The sequence below is a fragment of the Armigeres subalbatus genome, chromosome 3 (genome assembly GCF_024139115.2).
Source record: "Armigeres subalbatus isolate Guangzhou_Male chromosome 3, GZ_Asu_2, whole genome shotgun sequence".
NCBI classification, from domain to species: Eukaryota; Metazoa; Arthropoda; class Insecta; order Diptera; family Culicidae; genus Armigeres; species Armigeres subalbatus.
In genome coordinates, this window is record NC_085141.1 from 304698951 (window position 1) to 304715781 (window position 16831).

The following is a 16831-nucleotide window of genomic DNA, read 5'->3' on the forward strand; positions in this document are numbered from 1 at the left end:
ATCACCAATAACGTAAGCCTCGCGGAGGAAGGCGACGTGAATTTTCTTATAGAATTTACGTTTCCGTATAATGTATACGTTTTGCACAAAAAACACCCTGGAAAATTCTTATGTAATTAGTGTTTGGACCCATTGACCCATTATTATTCAAGTTCATAGACGGTTGGACATTAACAAGCCATTTTTACAACTTGTATTCACAAATGCATTATTCCTGCACAAGTGGGGAATCATGATATTTCTTAAAAATAATTTCTAGGAATGAGCTCGATTGGTTGCGTCTTCGCTATCTTCATTACTTTTAAAGTTTGTATAAAAAATAGTGTTTGTTTGTATTTTTGCTTCTGAAAGTTTCACTTTATAGTAAACCGTGTACTTGGCCGTACGAGAATTAATTGTGTTGTTTAGAAATTTATCATCTTTTAGAGTTGATATGCTTTTAGCGTGCTCCTTGATTTTGCGGATTACATCGACAACTTTGGTGTAGATCGCAGAGCAGTGGAAGAGGCTTTCGTGTCTTTCAAACTAGAGTTTCCATTTCCCGGCCATTTTTGTTGTCCCGGGATTCGGGATGAACTCGTTCGTATATCCCGGGAAATCCCGGGATCCCGGGATATTTTTATGTTTCCTTACAAAACTTATTTTTTTATTTAAAAACGATTTTATTCAATGGTGAGGGGTAAAGTTCATATTTTAGAAAGGCCAGATAATACAAATTTCAAATTGGAACTCAATTCAGTTCTAATTTGAATCGATTCTTTCGAAAAAAAAACGACTTCAAGAAGCAAATAATATTCACGTTTTTCTCGGAAGGTAGAGTACCCTATGATCGCCGAGTCCGAGAAGAAGGGTTCGCTGGTCGATGAAGTCGGCTTGACTGTTTGCATTGTTTTGAATATGCATTGGGTTTAGACAGTTGCTGGGATTGCATTCAATACCTTAGTGACGAAAGATAGAAGATGCGCAGTAGAATCGTACTGGGCCCATAACCTATTGGAGATAGAGGAACCCCCTCACATTACCCCCTTATCGTTTGCTGCGTTAAAGATGAATCAACTCAATTATTAACGGAGTTCGATAATTTAACGTAGGTTAACTCGATAATTTAATGATAATGGGGTTAATAGATTACGCGATGAAAGTTGGTAGACAATTTTGACAGAAGCCGAGAATTGGACAAATTGATTGCAGCCTGTTGACCAGAGTTGATTTTGATCGAAGCGATACACCAAAAAATTAGGCAGAGCATCGGGGTCGGACCACTTGTACTTGCGCATGTGCTGGAAAGTTTGTTGTACGAACGTCGATTGGAAGGACATGAATTGGATCAAGAATTGTATTGGAGGCAAGAAGGTCAGGAAGACTGACTCAATGTTGGGCGTCGCGAGGAGATTAGCAAGGCGAATATCACCTAGTGTACACAACCTCGCTGATATCGATGATATCGATTGTGCATCACAAAGAACCTTGGCTCCGTATGCATGCCTGAGCCTACCAAATAAACGAACTTGGAAAAAAAATCATGTCTGATGGAAGGTATAAAAATATGATATGAGTTTATCACCTAAGTTGGGTTTTGCGTGAAAAACAAAACTTTTGTAAGAAGAAAAATTACACTGTTTACGAACCGGAAATGAAACAGTATTTTTTGTCCCGGGTATCCCGGGATTTTCGGGATTTCAAAATTAATATCCCGGGAATCGGGAAATTCCGAATTTTCCTAAATCCCGGGATTTTTGTCCCGGGATGGAAACTCTATTTTAAACGGTATACTGAAGGAAGGGCCCGATATGTGTAAGGACATAGACGGGAACCTTCTTACGAACGAGTGTGAGGTGATCCAAAGGTGGCGGCAGCACTACAAAGAGTACCTGAATAGCGATGTGGCAGACAATGGGGGCGGTATGGTAATGCACCTGGGAGCACTCGCGCAGAACATACGACTTCCGGCTCCGAATCTCCAGGAAATCCAAGAGGAGATCGGCCGGCTGAAAAACAATAAAGCCCCTGGAGTTGACCAACTACCATGAGAGCTGTTTAAATACGGTGCTGCGGCACTGGCTAGAGCGATGGGTAATAACCAAGGTTTGGGATGATGAGGTTCTGCCGCAGGAGTGGATGGAATGTGTCGTGTGTCCCATCCACAAAAAGGGCGATAAGCTGGATCGTAACAACTACCGCGCAATCATATTGCTGAACGCCGCCTACAAGGTACTCTCCAAATTTTATGCCGCCGACTAACGCCAATCGCAAGAGAGCTCGTGGGTCAGTGTCAGGCGGGATTTATGGGTAAACGCTCTACCACAGACCAGGTGTTCGCCGTACGTCAGGTATTGCAGAAATGCCGCGAATACAACGTGCCCACACATCATCTATTTATCGACTTCAAAGCCGCATATGATACAATCGATCGGGACCAGCTATGGCAGCTAATGCACGAAAACGGATTTCCGGATAAACTGATACGGTTGATCAAGGCGACGATGGATCGGGTGATGTGCGTAGTTCGGATTTCAGTCCCTTCGAAACGCGCAGAGGGTTACGGCAAGGTGATGGTCTTTCGTGTCTGTTATTCAATATCGCTTTGGAGGGAGTAATACGAAGGGCAGGGATTGACACGAGTGGTACGATTTTCACGAAGTCCGTCCAGTTATTTGGTTTCGCCGACGACATTGATATCATGGCACGTAACTTTGAGAGGATGGAGGAAGCCTACATCAGACTGAAAAGCGAAGCTAAACGGATTGGACTAGTCATCAACACGTCGAAGACGAAGTACATGATAGGCAGAGGCTCAAGAGAGGTCAATGTGAGTCACCCACCACGAGTGTCTATCGGTGGTGACGAAATCGAGGTGGTTGAAGAATTCGTGTACTTGGGCTCACTGGTGACCGCCGATAACGATACCAGCAGAGAAATTCGGAGACGCATAGTGGCTGGAAATCGTACGTACTTTGGACTCCGCAAGACGCTTCGATCGAATAGAGTTCGCCGTCGTACCAAACTGACTATCTACAAAACGCTTATAAGACCGGTAGTTCTCTACGGACACGAGACCTGGACGATGTTCGTGGAGGACCAACGCGCACTGGGAGTTTTCGAAAGGAAAGTGTTGCGTACCATCTATGGTGGGGTGCAGATGGCGGACGGTACGTGGAGGAGGCGAATGAACCACGAGTTGCATCAGCTGTTGGGAGAACCATCCATCGTTCACACTGCGAAAATCGGAAGACTGCGGTGGGCCGGGCACGTAGCCAGAATGTCGGACAGTAATCCGGTGAAAATGGTTCTCGACAACGATCCGACGGGAACAAGAAGGCGAGGTGCACAGCGGGCAAGGTGGATCGATCAGGTGGAGGACGACTTGCGGACCCTCCGCAGACTGCGTGGTTGGCGAAGTGCAGCCATGAACCGAGCTGAATGGAGAAGTCTTTTATGTGCAGCACAGGCCACTCCGGCCTTAGTCTGATGATAAATAAATAAACTGAAGGAAGGGCTGATCATACACTCTTTCAAAACTAAGCACCTGGTGGCTGGCAGAGTATGGAGCAGTCCAAACGGTGTTGGTCCCAAGGTGGAAGGGGAAAGAATGATCGGTACAGGCAAAATTTTATCAAAATTGAAATGATCATAACTCTGTGAAATATCCACCGATGTCTTTGGTTCTACCAGGGTTCGACGGGAACATCTGTCTGGTTTTGGGAAACTGGGTCTAGTTCATGTTCAACCTTCCGGTTTATTTGAGGGCATTTCAAAAATGCTATTTTTTGTTGCTTACTTTTTTCACATGAGTGAAATATTCACCCTTTTCATACTTCTTACAAAAATTGGAGCTTTTCTTGAGTTGATTGATATAATATTAATGTCACAGATCAGCTGACAAACACTTGAGATATGACCAGGGTTTGAATCCAAAGGAGAATGAAAAAAATCTCTCACTTATCATGTCTGTAGTCTACACTCTCGATAGGTGTCATACCGTGAGAGACGTTTTTAGGAAGTTGTCACGATAATGAACTGATTCGGGGGGCTATACCCCATGATAAACTTTTTTTTAACCCTTATCCGGTGCACCCTTTAGTTATTAAGAGTTACGAATTTAATTCGGCTCAACAAATCTGAAGGATATTCGATTGGAGTTGCTCTTCTTGATATAGAGAAAGCATTTGACAGTGTTTGGCATGAAGGTTTGATTGTAAAATTGATGAATTTTAATTTTCCTCTGTACATTATTAAACTGATCCAAAATTATTTATCAGATCGCTCACTGCAGGTAAACTATCAGAATTCTAAATCTGATAGATTACCTGTAAGAGCTGGTGTTCCCCAAGGCAGCATAATCTTTGTTTGCAGATGACACGGGCCTAGGGTGGTCTAACCGGTAGTACCGAAACCGGTAATACCGGTATTACCGGCCAATTTTGGGTACCGAAAATACCGGTATTAGAGACGGAAAATACCGCTATTTTCGGTATTGAAAATTTTGCTGTCAGTATAAAAAATCTGACTTTTTCTTCAATGAACATTGTTGATATCGTCCAGAATTTTCTCGCAATGTATGAAATTTTGAAAACGGTACGAGAAGTAGTACCCAAGCAACCAAAAGTACGGATAAGATGGGTTGTTTTGACTTAATCAGCTCGCATTTTAAGTAACTTTTTGTATGGTGGGAGCGCAGAAGTGAGTTTCGTTAAGGGGCTTGGAAATTCACTCAATGTGAACCAAGAGTGAACTAATTGGTTCGGTTACGAACACATTTAAGTAAAAACTGAACTTTTGGTTTCTTGGGTAGTTTTTTTCTGTAGATCACCTATTAAAAACGATTTTCTGCAAAAATATGTCCGTCCTGAATTCGGAAAAGAATTTGAATTAGTGGCTGATGCCAAGGCACGCTGAAATAATTCAAGCCCTCGAACATGTTCAAGCTGTTGTGGAACTACTGCTCTGTGAGTTCTGCACTCTATATGAAGCCGATGTGGCGTTCCAATTTCCGTTGGAACTATTATCAAATCAAGCCACAGATATTTCCGCCACTATTTCGATGCTTTCAAGGAATGAATCCATGAGAGAAGATCCAGATACGCCGAACTTTTTGCTTTTTTGAATAATTCTGCCGTGAAGCAAATAATCATAGATTTTGGCATTTTCTTCAAAGCATCCAGAGCTACTTTGATTAAGCATGCGTATGGGATCTTGAAGCGTCTAATTATTCCTGATGCGATCGTTGAAACTGAGACAACATACATGACGATCGGTACAACGAAGATCCCTCTATGAATAATTTTCTGGTTTTTCGGTTAAAGAAATACTTGTGAAGAGACTGCTTCAAAGCAAAACACTTGCGTTGCTGGTGGCAAATACGTTGACGCCGGGATCCTTGCATACAATCCGTAAGGAATTCTCCTACTATGAATCGGAAGGGATTACGGGCAAGTATTTGACACTGATTTTCGACGGTCTTGGAACCATTCGTCCTACTTCGGTTGAACCAGAGAGGGCATTCTCAGTAGTTAGCAATATTGCTAACAAAATCCAATGCGGATTGGGAGATGAGCCGCTCAGTATGTAATGTCTACTTAAGTTTCGCTTTGCCCAGCTCAACAGGCAATGATTTTAACATTTGAAGTTTGTCGACAAATATTGTTTTTCATCCACATGACGAGCTCGGGGGTCTAGTGGCTACCGCTTCTGCCTTATAAGCAGGAGGTCGTGGGTTCAATTCCAGGCTCGTCCCTTTCCTACATTGTATTTCTACCTTTTTTTTTTTTTTTTTTTTTTTTAATTAACTGATTTTATTTGCTAGTTATCTAATACATGCATTCATCTCTTAGACTAGGTGTTCCGTGTTTTCTTTATTATTAATTATTATTATTTTATTTATTATTAATACATTTCAATTGCCTCTGGCAGTTAGGATTTTTCCTCTGGTTTAATTGAACCATGTAGGAATTACAATGTTTTTAACTTAAACTAAACCTAACCTAATTTATACTAAGGGTACAAGGAGCTAATCGTTGCAATAGAAGATTGCAACGATTTTTGTCTAAAATTGGAAATTATTTTGTTGGACATTTGTTGCAATGTCTCAATATTAGAAATTCTATGAAGTTCATTGGTACTATACCACGGAGGCAACTTCAGAATCATTTTCAAAATTTTATTTTGAATCCTCTGGAGTGCCTTCTTTCTGGTATTGCAGCAACTAGTCCATATTGGCACAGCATACAACATGGCAGGTCTAAAAATTTGTTTGTAAATCAAAAGTTTGTTCTTAAGACAAAGTTTTGATTTTCTGTTTATAAGTGGATATAGTATTTCTATCTTAATTCTATCTGTGTTTCACGTTATACCAAAACGATTCCTATTGTTATATTCTTCCACACAATTCCAAAAAAAACCTGCCCGTGGCACCTATGAGAGGTCGTAGAGTTCTCTGCATCTTTCTTAAGTAGGCGTCCAACTAACCATCCTTCCGCTTCCTCAGCATTCGCAAGGACGTGGCCAGGACAGATCTCGACTATTGGAGAGTACATTGCTTGCATCTAAGAGTTAGTGATTAGTCCCAAATCAATATCTGTGGTAACGGATGAAAGTGATGCTACTCTCATACAATAGTCTTGGTTTGTACCACCTACGAATTTGTGCGAACTGCTAAATGCTAATGCTAAATATTGTTTTTCATCCAGAAGTCCAAATCAAAAGTTTTTCTTTAACTACCCGAAAATTTTCACAAAAACCGGTATTCTACCGGTATTACCGGTATTGACTCCATCAAATACCTGAAAACCGGTATTTGACAAAAATGGTCAATACCGACCACCCTACACGGGCCTTTCAGCCAAAGGGCGTAGCCTTCTTGTCATTTGTAGTAGAATGTAAAAAAGTTTGGATATTTTCTCCACTTACTTGCAAAAATGGAAAATTTCCCCGAATGCTTCCAAAACTCAGCTTATTATTTTCCCACATAAACCGAGAACTTCTTATTTGAAATAGCAGACATATTGTCACTATGAATGGGGTTCCATTAATTGGTCTAGCGAAGCTAAATATTTAGGACTTCTGCTGGATCAAAAATTAAATTATAAAAGTCAAATTGAAGGCAAATGTAACAAATATATTAAGTGTCTATATCCACTTATAAACAGAAAATCAAAACTTAGTCTTAAGAACAAACTTTTGATTTACAAACAAATTTTTAGACCAGCCATGTTGTATGCTGTGCCAATATGGACTAGTTGCTGCAATACCAGAAAGAAGGTACTCCAGAGGATTCAAAATAAAATTTTGAAAATGATTCTGAAGTTGCCTCCGTGGTTTAGTACCAATGAACTTCATAGAATTTCGAGCATCTATTGTTATCGGTATTTGAAGGCTTTTTAGTTGCTCGGCACATGATATCAAGCTGTAAGGCCGTTCGAATTATAAATTTCAGACATCATCTGCGTTATCTTTGCCTAAATACAACACGTTTCACGAAAGAGTAGTACATTCGAATTTTGGTGCGTGGATCAATTCGATTGGGTCTCCAAGTATTTCGAAAACTCGCGAAGGTAAGCCTAGCCTTTCTGACTCATGATTCCATGTCAATCCCAATTTCGCCATCAGATGATATCAGACTGTCTGTTGAAGTCCACCGATCGTCCGGCTACTGCAAAGAGGGGGACTTTACCGTTGACCCTCAACCACCTGGTCCTGCGGGCGTTGACGGTGGACCCGCCGCAAAAAAGCATACGGTCAGCTCGTTAAGCACACACAAAAGAGCATCACAGTACTAATATAGCGTTTCGTGTTCATTAGCCAAATCAGAGTCGTCTAGATGTTCCACAACAATAAACTGCACTCAAAATAATTTTCACTTGGAAGTTACTGGAAAACATATATAGATTTTTTCCATCTAGTTTCGCTTGTAAAATTTAAATGTTTCGTTAGTGATGGTACTCACGGCACTCGATTCACTAGAAAACTAAATAAATTTTGAGTGAAATTTTTGGAGGCTAAGTACATAGATGTTAAGTAAAAAATTGTCAGTAAAAATTGTTTATAATATTATATATTGATATTCCGTCCACTTGTAAGCGTTATCCTGGAGCAGCTCACTGAATTTCAAGAGTCCCTCCATTTGGTATTGATTGACCACGGAAAAGCCTTCGATCGTCTGAATCACGAAAAACTGAGGGGCGTCCCTAGAAGCAAGAGACAAAAGCAAGCAAGCAAGAGACAAAATCCAGAGTCCAGCACAATATAATCGCTAAAGTAAGGCAAGGCTGGGTGTATTATATCTCTGTTTCTGCTGCCCATAGTAATCGACGAAATCTTGGGCCGCTTTAGCAGCCCACCACCATAAAGCAATCGTACTTCCTCGACCCAGATGACGATACTGCAGTACTAACGCAACAGGAGAGTAAACTGAATGACCTGGTTGAACATCAACAACACCGAATCATTGGATATGAACAACTCCAACTCCACGGTAGCCGAGCGAACAGTCCACGTTAAGCGGCGGTCTAGGCAACGCACCAATCCCCGAATAATCAACTCTAACGTGAAATCTGTGATGTCATACGCCAGTGATACTTAATGCAACGTACACACCAGTCAAGTAGTTCGACGAACATTGACTCCACCCCCAAGAAAACGCTTCGGTTGCTGCTTTGTTGGAACGTGTGTGAAGTTGTTCGAACAACCATTTGACAGTTGGCGGCTCGGTTGGAAAAAATTAAAACGGTTTGATTTTGGTTTGAGTTGTCGGGGGTGGAGTCAAGGTTCGCCGAACATGTTTGAGCATTTGTAGTGAAGTTGCACAAACTCCCATGTATTTTTTTTATGGTTGGTGCTCAAGTTGGCGCTTCGGTCGTTCGTGTGTGATATTGTTGGTCGAATAAATTGATTGTTCGTGCCGCTGTTGGGAAAACTTCATGGATGTTTGAATAAACGGGAGGTGGAGTCAATGTTGGTCGAACTGCTTGACCGTGTGTACGTTCCATAATGCGTATTGACAGAGATCACATAGCTTTGCAAGTTATCATCAACCGATGTCAATTCCAAGCCTATGCAGGAACGTCATGAAACAGCCATGTTCAAACAACACATCTGTCATTTCAGAAGTTCATCTGACCATTGCCCCTATTGATTCAACCAGTTTGAGTTTCATACTTGACTTAAACAAAAGCTTATCATTCTAGCAGTACTAGCAGTGTTATGGATTCAACAGTTCATCAGCAAAAAGAAAAAAACAAAAATTTGTACAAAAGATAGTTTCAGTATTTTTTTTAATTATATAAAGTTTGTGCTAAATTCACTGCTGGATAAATATGTTACAAGTATTCATATTCTTTGCTTTCTCTAAACATTCTTTGCTATCATTTTTCATTAAAATTTCAAATTTTCCATGGAATAGTTTCCTTTTGGACATTTTTTTCGTTTCCTTGTTATTTTTTTTTATTTCCCCCCCACCCTCGTAAATTCGAAGAGCTGCCGGACATAAAATAAATTTAATATTTGTATCGGCCAAGTTAAAAAAAAAAATAAAAAAAACCCTTATCCGGTATACGTCTGACGTAAACATTAACTTAAAAAATGAATATCTCTGACGTTTCTGAACCGATTTGTATATTATTTTCTCAGAAGAACCGGTGACTCAAAATTAGGATTGGCCACTTGGTCCCGGAGTTATTCCGTGTTGTAATGGGGTAGTTTTTTTTACTGGTGAGTATTGCCGACAGAATCTTTAGCTTATGCTGTTAAAATTACCTAATACTGTGATTGGTTAACTCGGGGATGTATATCGGACATGTTCCGACCGTAATGGAACTTTTTGTAACCAGTCTGGGGATTATTCGCTCTTCCGGAACCGGCCATAAAGGCCCGTGAAGGCCAAATTTAAAAGGAAATTCCAAATATGGCTTGCGACACATCATAATGACATCTGGGAACCGGAATGACCTACCCTGGTCACATTGGCATGGTCCTAGGGCTTCCGGAATCCAGTCCCGGTGGGCCACGTTTACAAAAATTTCAAATATGACTTGCCACACATCATATGTTATTATTTTGCTACCAGAAGATCGAATGTGACATCCGGGAATTGATATGGCATAACATGTTCTCATTGGCATGGTCCTAGAGCATCTGGAATCCGGTCCCGGTAGACCACTTTTACGAAAGTTCCAAATATGACTTGCGACACATCATATGTCATAATTTTGCGATCAGGAACTCGAATGTGACCTCAGGGAGATTATATGGCCTAACCTGGCCACATTGGCATGGTCACGGACCCCGGTGCCGGTGGACCACTTTTGCGGAAATTTCAAATATGGCTTGCGACAAATTGGCTTTTCCGCAAACGTGTAGGGGTTATCACGCCTATCTAGAGAGAGGTAGGTTGATGGTTCGAGTCCGTCCAAGACATGTGGATTTTTTTTCGCAAATTTCATATCAATTTGTCTATTTCGAAACATGTGCATATGCACAGCCAAGCTATTTAACAAAAAATGATTTTCGTACGGCCGAGTTCTTGAATAGTATGCAATTAATTGCACCCAAAGTTTTTTTTTAAATTTTTATGAGAATTAATTCTTCCAAAAGAATTTTTGTGGAAATCCATAAGAATGTCGTTTAGTTATTCAGAAGATTTTACTTTGAAAATTCAGAATTCATTGTCATTAGATGTTCAGATAACTCCATTTCAAATCCCCTTAAATGTACGTTGAAAATGAGGAACAAGTTTTTTTTTGTAAACTCAGGAGAATTTTATATGTGTTAGACTATAAAAATGTCCCTTGGTGATTCAAAGGAATCTTCATAGGAAGAAAAACATACACTTATAAAACATTATTGGTAACATTCCGTAGATTTTACTTCAAAAAAGTTTTCCGTGGTAATATAGAAGAAGCATTTATTAAACTAAAGAAGAATTCTCTGAAGGTTTATCCGAGGAAATTCAGAAAAGATTGCTGGGAAATGTAATCGATTTGACATATGGCCGCCCTCACCACCGATGCTTTTTTGATTGGCGCACACTCCTGAGACATTGTAAAGGAAGCAATCCTTAGGTTCAACCTAGGGACCTTCCGTAAACAAAAATACAACACAAATTAAAAATTTACAATACAAATTAGAACTGTACACATTAACATTTGGTTGGCAAGTAAAAGCTGGATGAAAATACAGGACAAAAGACATCAAACACGGTTGTCTTCAATGGTGGGGAGTCCCCATCAACAAAATTTCGGCCGGGTGGCCAACTATGGCTGTACGAATATCCAGGAATCCATCCATTGGATAATGGCTGAAATCTGAAATCTGAATGGCACTGACCATCTTGTGCAAGATCCGCTCCCTTTGGATAAGGAGAGGTGTGACGGAAGCGTATGCGGCGTTTTTTTTTTGAAAATAGCCGCCTGCTCGCGATGGCGAAATGGGAGGACTTCTACTTAGGCACAGGTAGCCTCAGCTGGTGTGGAGGGAGAAGTCCGGAAGCTATGCGGAGGTGCTGGTTGAAAACCGGGGTGAGTGTGCTGGCAAGCTCCTGACGTGCTGCACAAGTCATCTCTAGTCCGTACAGCTGTCTACTGTTAACAGTAACACGCCGAATACCGTGATCAGAAAATCATGGGAACTGAATTTACAAACAGCTGGTTGTCAGCCGTCTTTTGACCGATTTTCACAATTATTTTACCGATGTCTTACCCATCTCATCTAGTTTCACTATACTGGCGAGTTATGTTTCTAGGGATGCTCGTGATGGACGTGAGTAAGAATGGTTTTTTCCAAAATATTATAAAATTTACTTTACATGACATATTTCAGTTGGAACAACATTTTTATTCAGACTAACAACATTTACAGGTTCCAAAAATGATTTATAATACTATTCTAGCATTTACCATACTATGTGTGAACAATACGTTTCTTCTGGACATCCCTAGCGGCTCTAAAATGACCTCTATAACTGATGAAAGATGATATGCAAATTTTGCCGAAAAAAACTACGAAAACCCGTGCCAATGGAAACACGTCATGTCCATGACAGTTCGTAAAGGCCATATGCACGATATTTTACTCAGTTTTGCCTAAACCAGATGTTGTAGGTTTTCCAAACTGTTCTGAAGTTTGGATCAATTGGTCTACCAGGTCAACTGTGCTCGATAGCTATTCGAAATCAATCAGTCATGCTCGTACATGTTCACCAGGTCAACTACGCTCGATGCTAATCTGACTAATAATATTTATACAAATCCTGGAAGCACACGTAAACAATTCGAAACTCAGTAATACCCGAACCAAATGTTCTAGGGTTTTCAACTGTTCTGAAGTTTGGACCAATTGGTCGCAAGTTCCTCCAGGAAGTCCTCTGGAAGTTTTTCCGGGAATTCTTCTCGAAGTTCTTACGGAAGTTCCTCCTGGAATTCCTCTGGAAGTCCCTCCACGAATTCTTACGGAAGTTCTTCCACAAATACCCCTGGAAGTTACAAAAGAAATTCATTGTATGAATTCATCCGGAAGTTCCTCCAGGAATACCTCCGGAAAGTCCTCCAGGAATTCCTCCGAAAGTTTTTTCCAAGAATTCCTTCGAAAGTTCCTCCAGGAATTCTTCCGGAAGTTACTCCAGCAAGTGGATGAATTTCGACTGTAAATTTTGTAGTTCAACTTTCTGAGTGGCTTTCAGTCGTGAATAATGGCGTTGACAATTTTATTTCATCGGCAACGTTTCGATCCGGGGATGTCACTTGATAAGTGGAAATTAATTCTGGCCCCATTGCACAAAATACACTTCGAACTCTTTTCGACACTAATTTTGTCACACACTATATGGGGTGTTTTGCAACAAAAGGATGGGTGATTACATCTCATCTCCGGTTCGAAACGTCGGCAATGAAATAAAATTGTCAACGCTATTATTCACGACTGAAAGCCACTCCGAAAAATGAGTTTCTCCAGGAATTTCAGATATTTAAACCAGGAATTCCTCCAGAAGTACCTGCGGAAGCTCCGCCAGAAGTTCCTCCGGAAGCTACTCCAGGAATTACTTTGGAAAGTCCTCCTTTCGGATAGCTATGGAGCGCAGTTGTCCTGGTAGACCAATTGATCCAAACTGCAGAACAATTTGGAGAGCCTAGAACATCTGGTTTGGGTATATCTAAGTTGCAAATCATATGCGTGGGTTCTGCGGACTTGTACGTGCATGACTGATTTATTTCGAATAGCTATCGACCACAGTTGACCTGATAGACCAATTGATCCAAACTCCAGAACAGTTTGGAAAACCTACAACATCTGGTTTAGGCAAAACTGAGTGGAATATCGTGCATATGGCCTTTACGGGTTTCCATTGGCACGGGCTTTCGTAGTTTTTTTTCGGAAAAATTTGCATATCATCTTTCATTAGTTAAAGAGGTCATTTTGAAGTCGCTAGGGATGTCCAGAAGAAACATATTGTTCACACATAGTATAGTCAATGATAGAATAGTGTTATAAAACATTTTTGGAACCTGTAAGTGTTGTTCATACTGAAATATGTCATGTAAAGTATGTTTTAATATATTTTGGAAAAAACATCCTTATTCACGCCCCTCTAGGGAAAAAATGAGCATCCCTAGAAACATAACTTGCCAGTATGGTAAAACTAGATGAAATGGGTTAGACATCGGTAAAAAATTGTGAAAATTTAGTTTTCATGATTTTCTGATCACGGTAGTCCGTATTAGTAATTTTATCACTTCAATCAGAGTTAATTGCCTATATTCCGGGGATCAAACCACCCGACCTGGACATTAATTTACAATGTTGTGAAAACTCATATGTGAATTATGTACATTATGTGGAGGATAATGATTTGAAAAATGTATTGGAGGTAACCACTTCTTCGATGTAACCGCTTGACGTAGTGTAACCGCTTGACCGATACGATACCGAGTGACCCTGTTATTTGTCCATGGTCTGGATAGGGTTTTTAACAAGGTATTTTTCGATTCGTAAGATAAGGTAAGTAATTTGAGGTAATTTTTTATGATATTCCGGGATAATACCTTCAGGGGAAACCTGAAGATTTTTCTCGGTCAACTCTTGGAGAAATTTTGGGGGAGTAAATTTTGAGGAGGATTTCCGATAGAAGATGCAGGTAGAATTTCAGGAGAAGTTCCCGTGGAAATTTCAAAAGTATTTTCCGGGGGATTCTTGGAAGAATTTTCAAAATAATTTGAAGAAATGTTTGGAGGAATAACCGGATATTCAGACGCACTTTCTTAGAAATTATTAGGAGTATTTCTTCCAAATAATTCACAGACGATTTTTCGGGGAAATCTTGTAAGTGATTTGGAAGAAATTCCCGGACTAATTTCTGGAATCAAATACGGGACTTCTTAAATGAATATCTAGAACACTGCCCGTGAGTTGGAGCAATGGAGCAATGCGCTATTGAACTTCAATAGGAATTCCTGGCAGAATTTATGGAGAAACTACCGGAAAAAAATCTGGAGGGCTAGTAGGAGGTAGGTTTATAAACTTATTATAAAATTTTGGCAGGAATTGAGGGGGCTTTTCGGGAGAGTTCTGGAAGTATATTATGAAGAGTTCATGGGGGAGCTTCTGGAGGATCTTTCGAAAGAATTTTGGAGGAACTTCCGGAGGGAATCCTGAAGAATCTTCCGAAGGAACTCCTGGAGGAACATCCGATGGAGCTCCTTGAGCAATATTATAATTCGATTAGTTGCGCTTAATGAATTATAATTATATAATCCTTAAATGGTGAAAATCAAAGTTCATAATTTAGAAAACAAAAGAGTGTGTTGTACAAATATAGCTCTTCCGTAATCCAATTATTTAGATCGCAATTTATCGGCTTTTAACCATTGAACTCGTTCAACATATGTTTTGTGTTCATGTTACTTTTATTTTTCATATTTTACATATATACATTCAAAATGACGGTCCACGTAACAAAAATAAAAGCATAAAATTAACTCAAGACAAGAAAATATTGCTTCAACAGCTTAGAAAAAATTAACATACCCAACCTGAAACCTGTTGTGTTTGTGATGCAGTGAACTTCTCCTCCTCGTGTCACCCATGCAATTTAATCACACAGAACTCGAAAAATCCAACTCCACACACGATAACAAAGGAAGATTACTTACATTTCCCATTTCATTAGAGATTAGCACAGGTTATGGGCCAGTTTTTCAGTTACCCAGGATAGCGGTGTTAGTACAGTAAGCAAGGACCCAAAAGCACTAAGCACTGTTTTGGACACTCGTGGACAGGGGACAAAGGGGGTGCTCGGTGATTGTGGTTCGTTAGATTACAGAACGTTCAAAATTCTACTGGTGGTGCTACGTATAACTAATTATGCAAAACCCTGGTCATGCAATTTGGTGCATTTTTCGTTTTAATTACCTTTGTTTCAACAACTTCTCAGTCTCCTCAGCATTGAGGGCATCGGTTGATTTGGCCGTTGCTGTGGGATTTTTGGGGTTCATATGTTTGTTGGTCGAAGGATATAGTTTTGGAGTATTGTTGAAAGAGAATATAAATAATGAAAACAGAAAATGATATATTTGAAGATAAATGATAATTATTATACTATTCTAAATTGGAAATGGAAACAAGTGATGAGTTCTTTATGTTGAGAGTCACATTATTTTCGAAAGTAAAATTTAAACACAAACTTAAACATTAAATTAAACACACTCGATAACATGCTGTTTGGTTGATTATTAATGAAATGGGATGCTATTATTTGACATTCACACGAGCACACACATACGTATAACATAAAGGGTTAACACACGCAAATAAAATATTTTCTGACATGAACTTCTTCAGTATAGCTGTAAGACTATTAACATCAGTCTAACTATGAAGGACTGCATGATGTAATAGTTTTTTTAGAGTATGGAATGAACGAATAGAAAATCACTCAATGCATGATTATGACCGCTATTCTAGTGGTTCGGGGCATTCCAAAACAGGGGTGAACGATGCTGTCGTTAAGTATGGAAACAAAAATCTCACATTGTGTGAATGGCTGATGGTAGAAGGGTTTGGTGAGTAGGGAATCTAATATGGATGACTGTTATTGTCTGATTATGGTACAAAGTGAAATAATCATCATCAAAAAGGAGTCACAATAAACCTCATTGAAAGTCAGACGACTGAGGTGGTAATTGCATTCAAGAAGCAAACCGAAACAAAACTGACAGACATTCGCCCGGACTCACCCTCGGTAGGTTCTGGATTTTTTTGGGGTTATTGAATTTATGGAGAATTGATGTTTTTTTGTTGTTGAGGGAGCATGATTGTCCATATACCGTTATGGAAGAAAAACAGACAAACAATTTGATTAGGGTATGATCCATTTACTCGTCGAAGATTTTCTCCCCAATTTTTGTGAATAATGCATCATATGGCGTTTTGGAGAGTTCGAAGGATGATATGTTTCGACAAATCGTGTTGCGACAAAAGAATATTGTAGAAAAACTTACCGCCATAATTGCCTCGTGGACCGTTGTCTCGATCGCATTCCGCTTCCGAAATTTCGTTACTTTCCTTGGAGTCGTTGAAGGAAGAGTTGCTCGTATCGTGGTTGCGTGGTGGCGGTGGTGGGGGTTCAGGCGATCCTTTGGACAAAAAGAAGTTTTCGTTATAGCAATTGAGTGATATAGGGTTCATGACTAATATTGAACAAATGACTAATATTGAGTTCATGCCGATTAGTACTCTTAGATATTCTTTGCCCGTATGGATCAACTCATTATTTAAATCTGAATGGCATAGACGACCAGTATCAAACCACGTAACAAAAAACCCTGGCGTTGTGAGGCATATAATA

General features: G+C 39.9%; 1 protein-coding gene across 1 annotated transcript in view; it reads right to left on the bottom strand.

Annotated features, from left to right (window-relative positions):
• The window catches only part of LOC134225076 (cell adhesion molecule Dscam2), a 246615-nt gene that overhangs the window by 8704 nt on the left and 221080 nt on the right, over positions 1-16831 (bottom strand). Inside the window, exons 23-24 of the mRNA XM_062704860.1 lie at positions 16485-16619; positions 15397-15457 (exon numbers count right to left, since the gene is read on the bottom strand). Coding sequence (XP_062560844.1) covers positions 15397-15457; positions 16485-16619 — 196 coding nt within the window. The remainder of the gene's footprint in view (positions 1-15396; positions 15458-16484; positions 16620-16831) is intronic.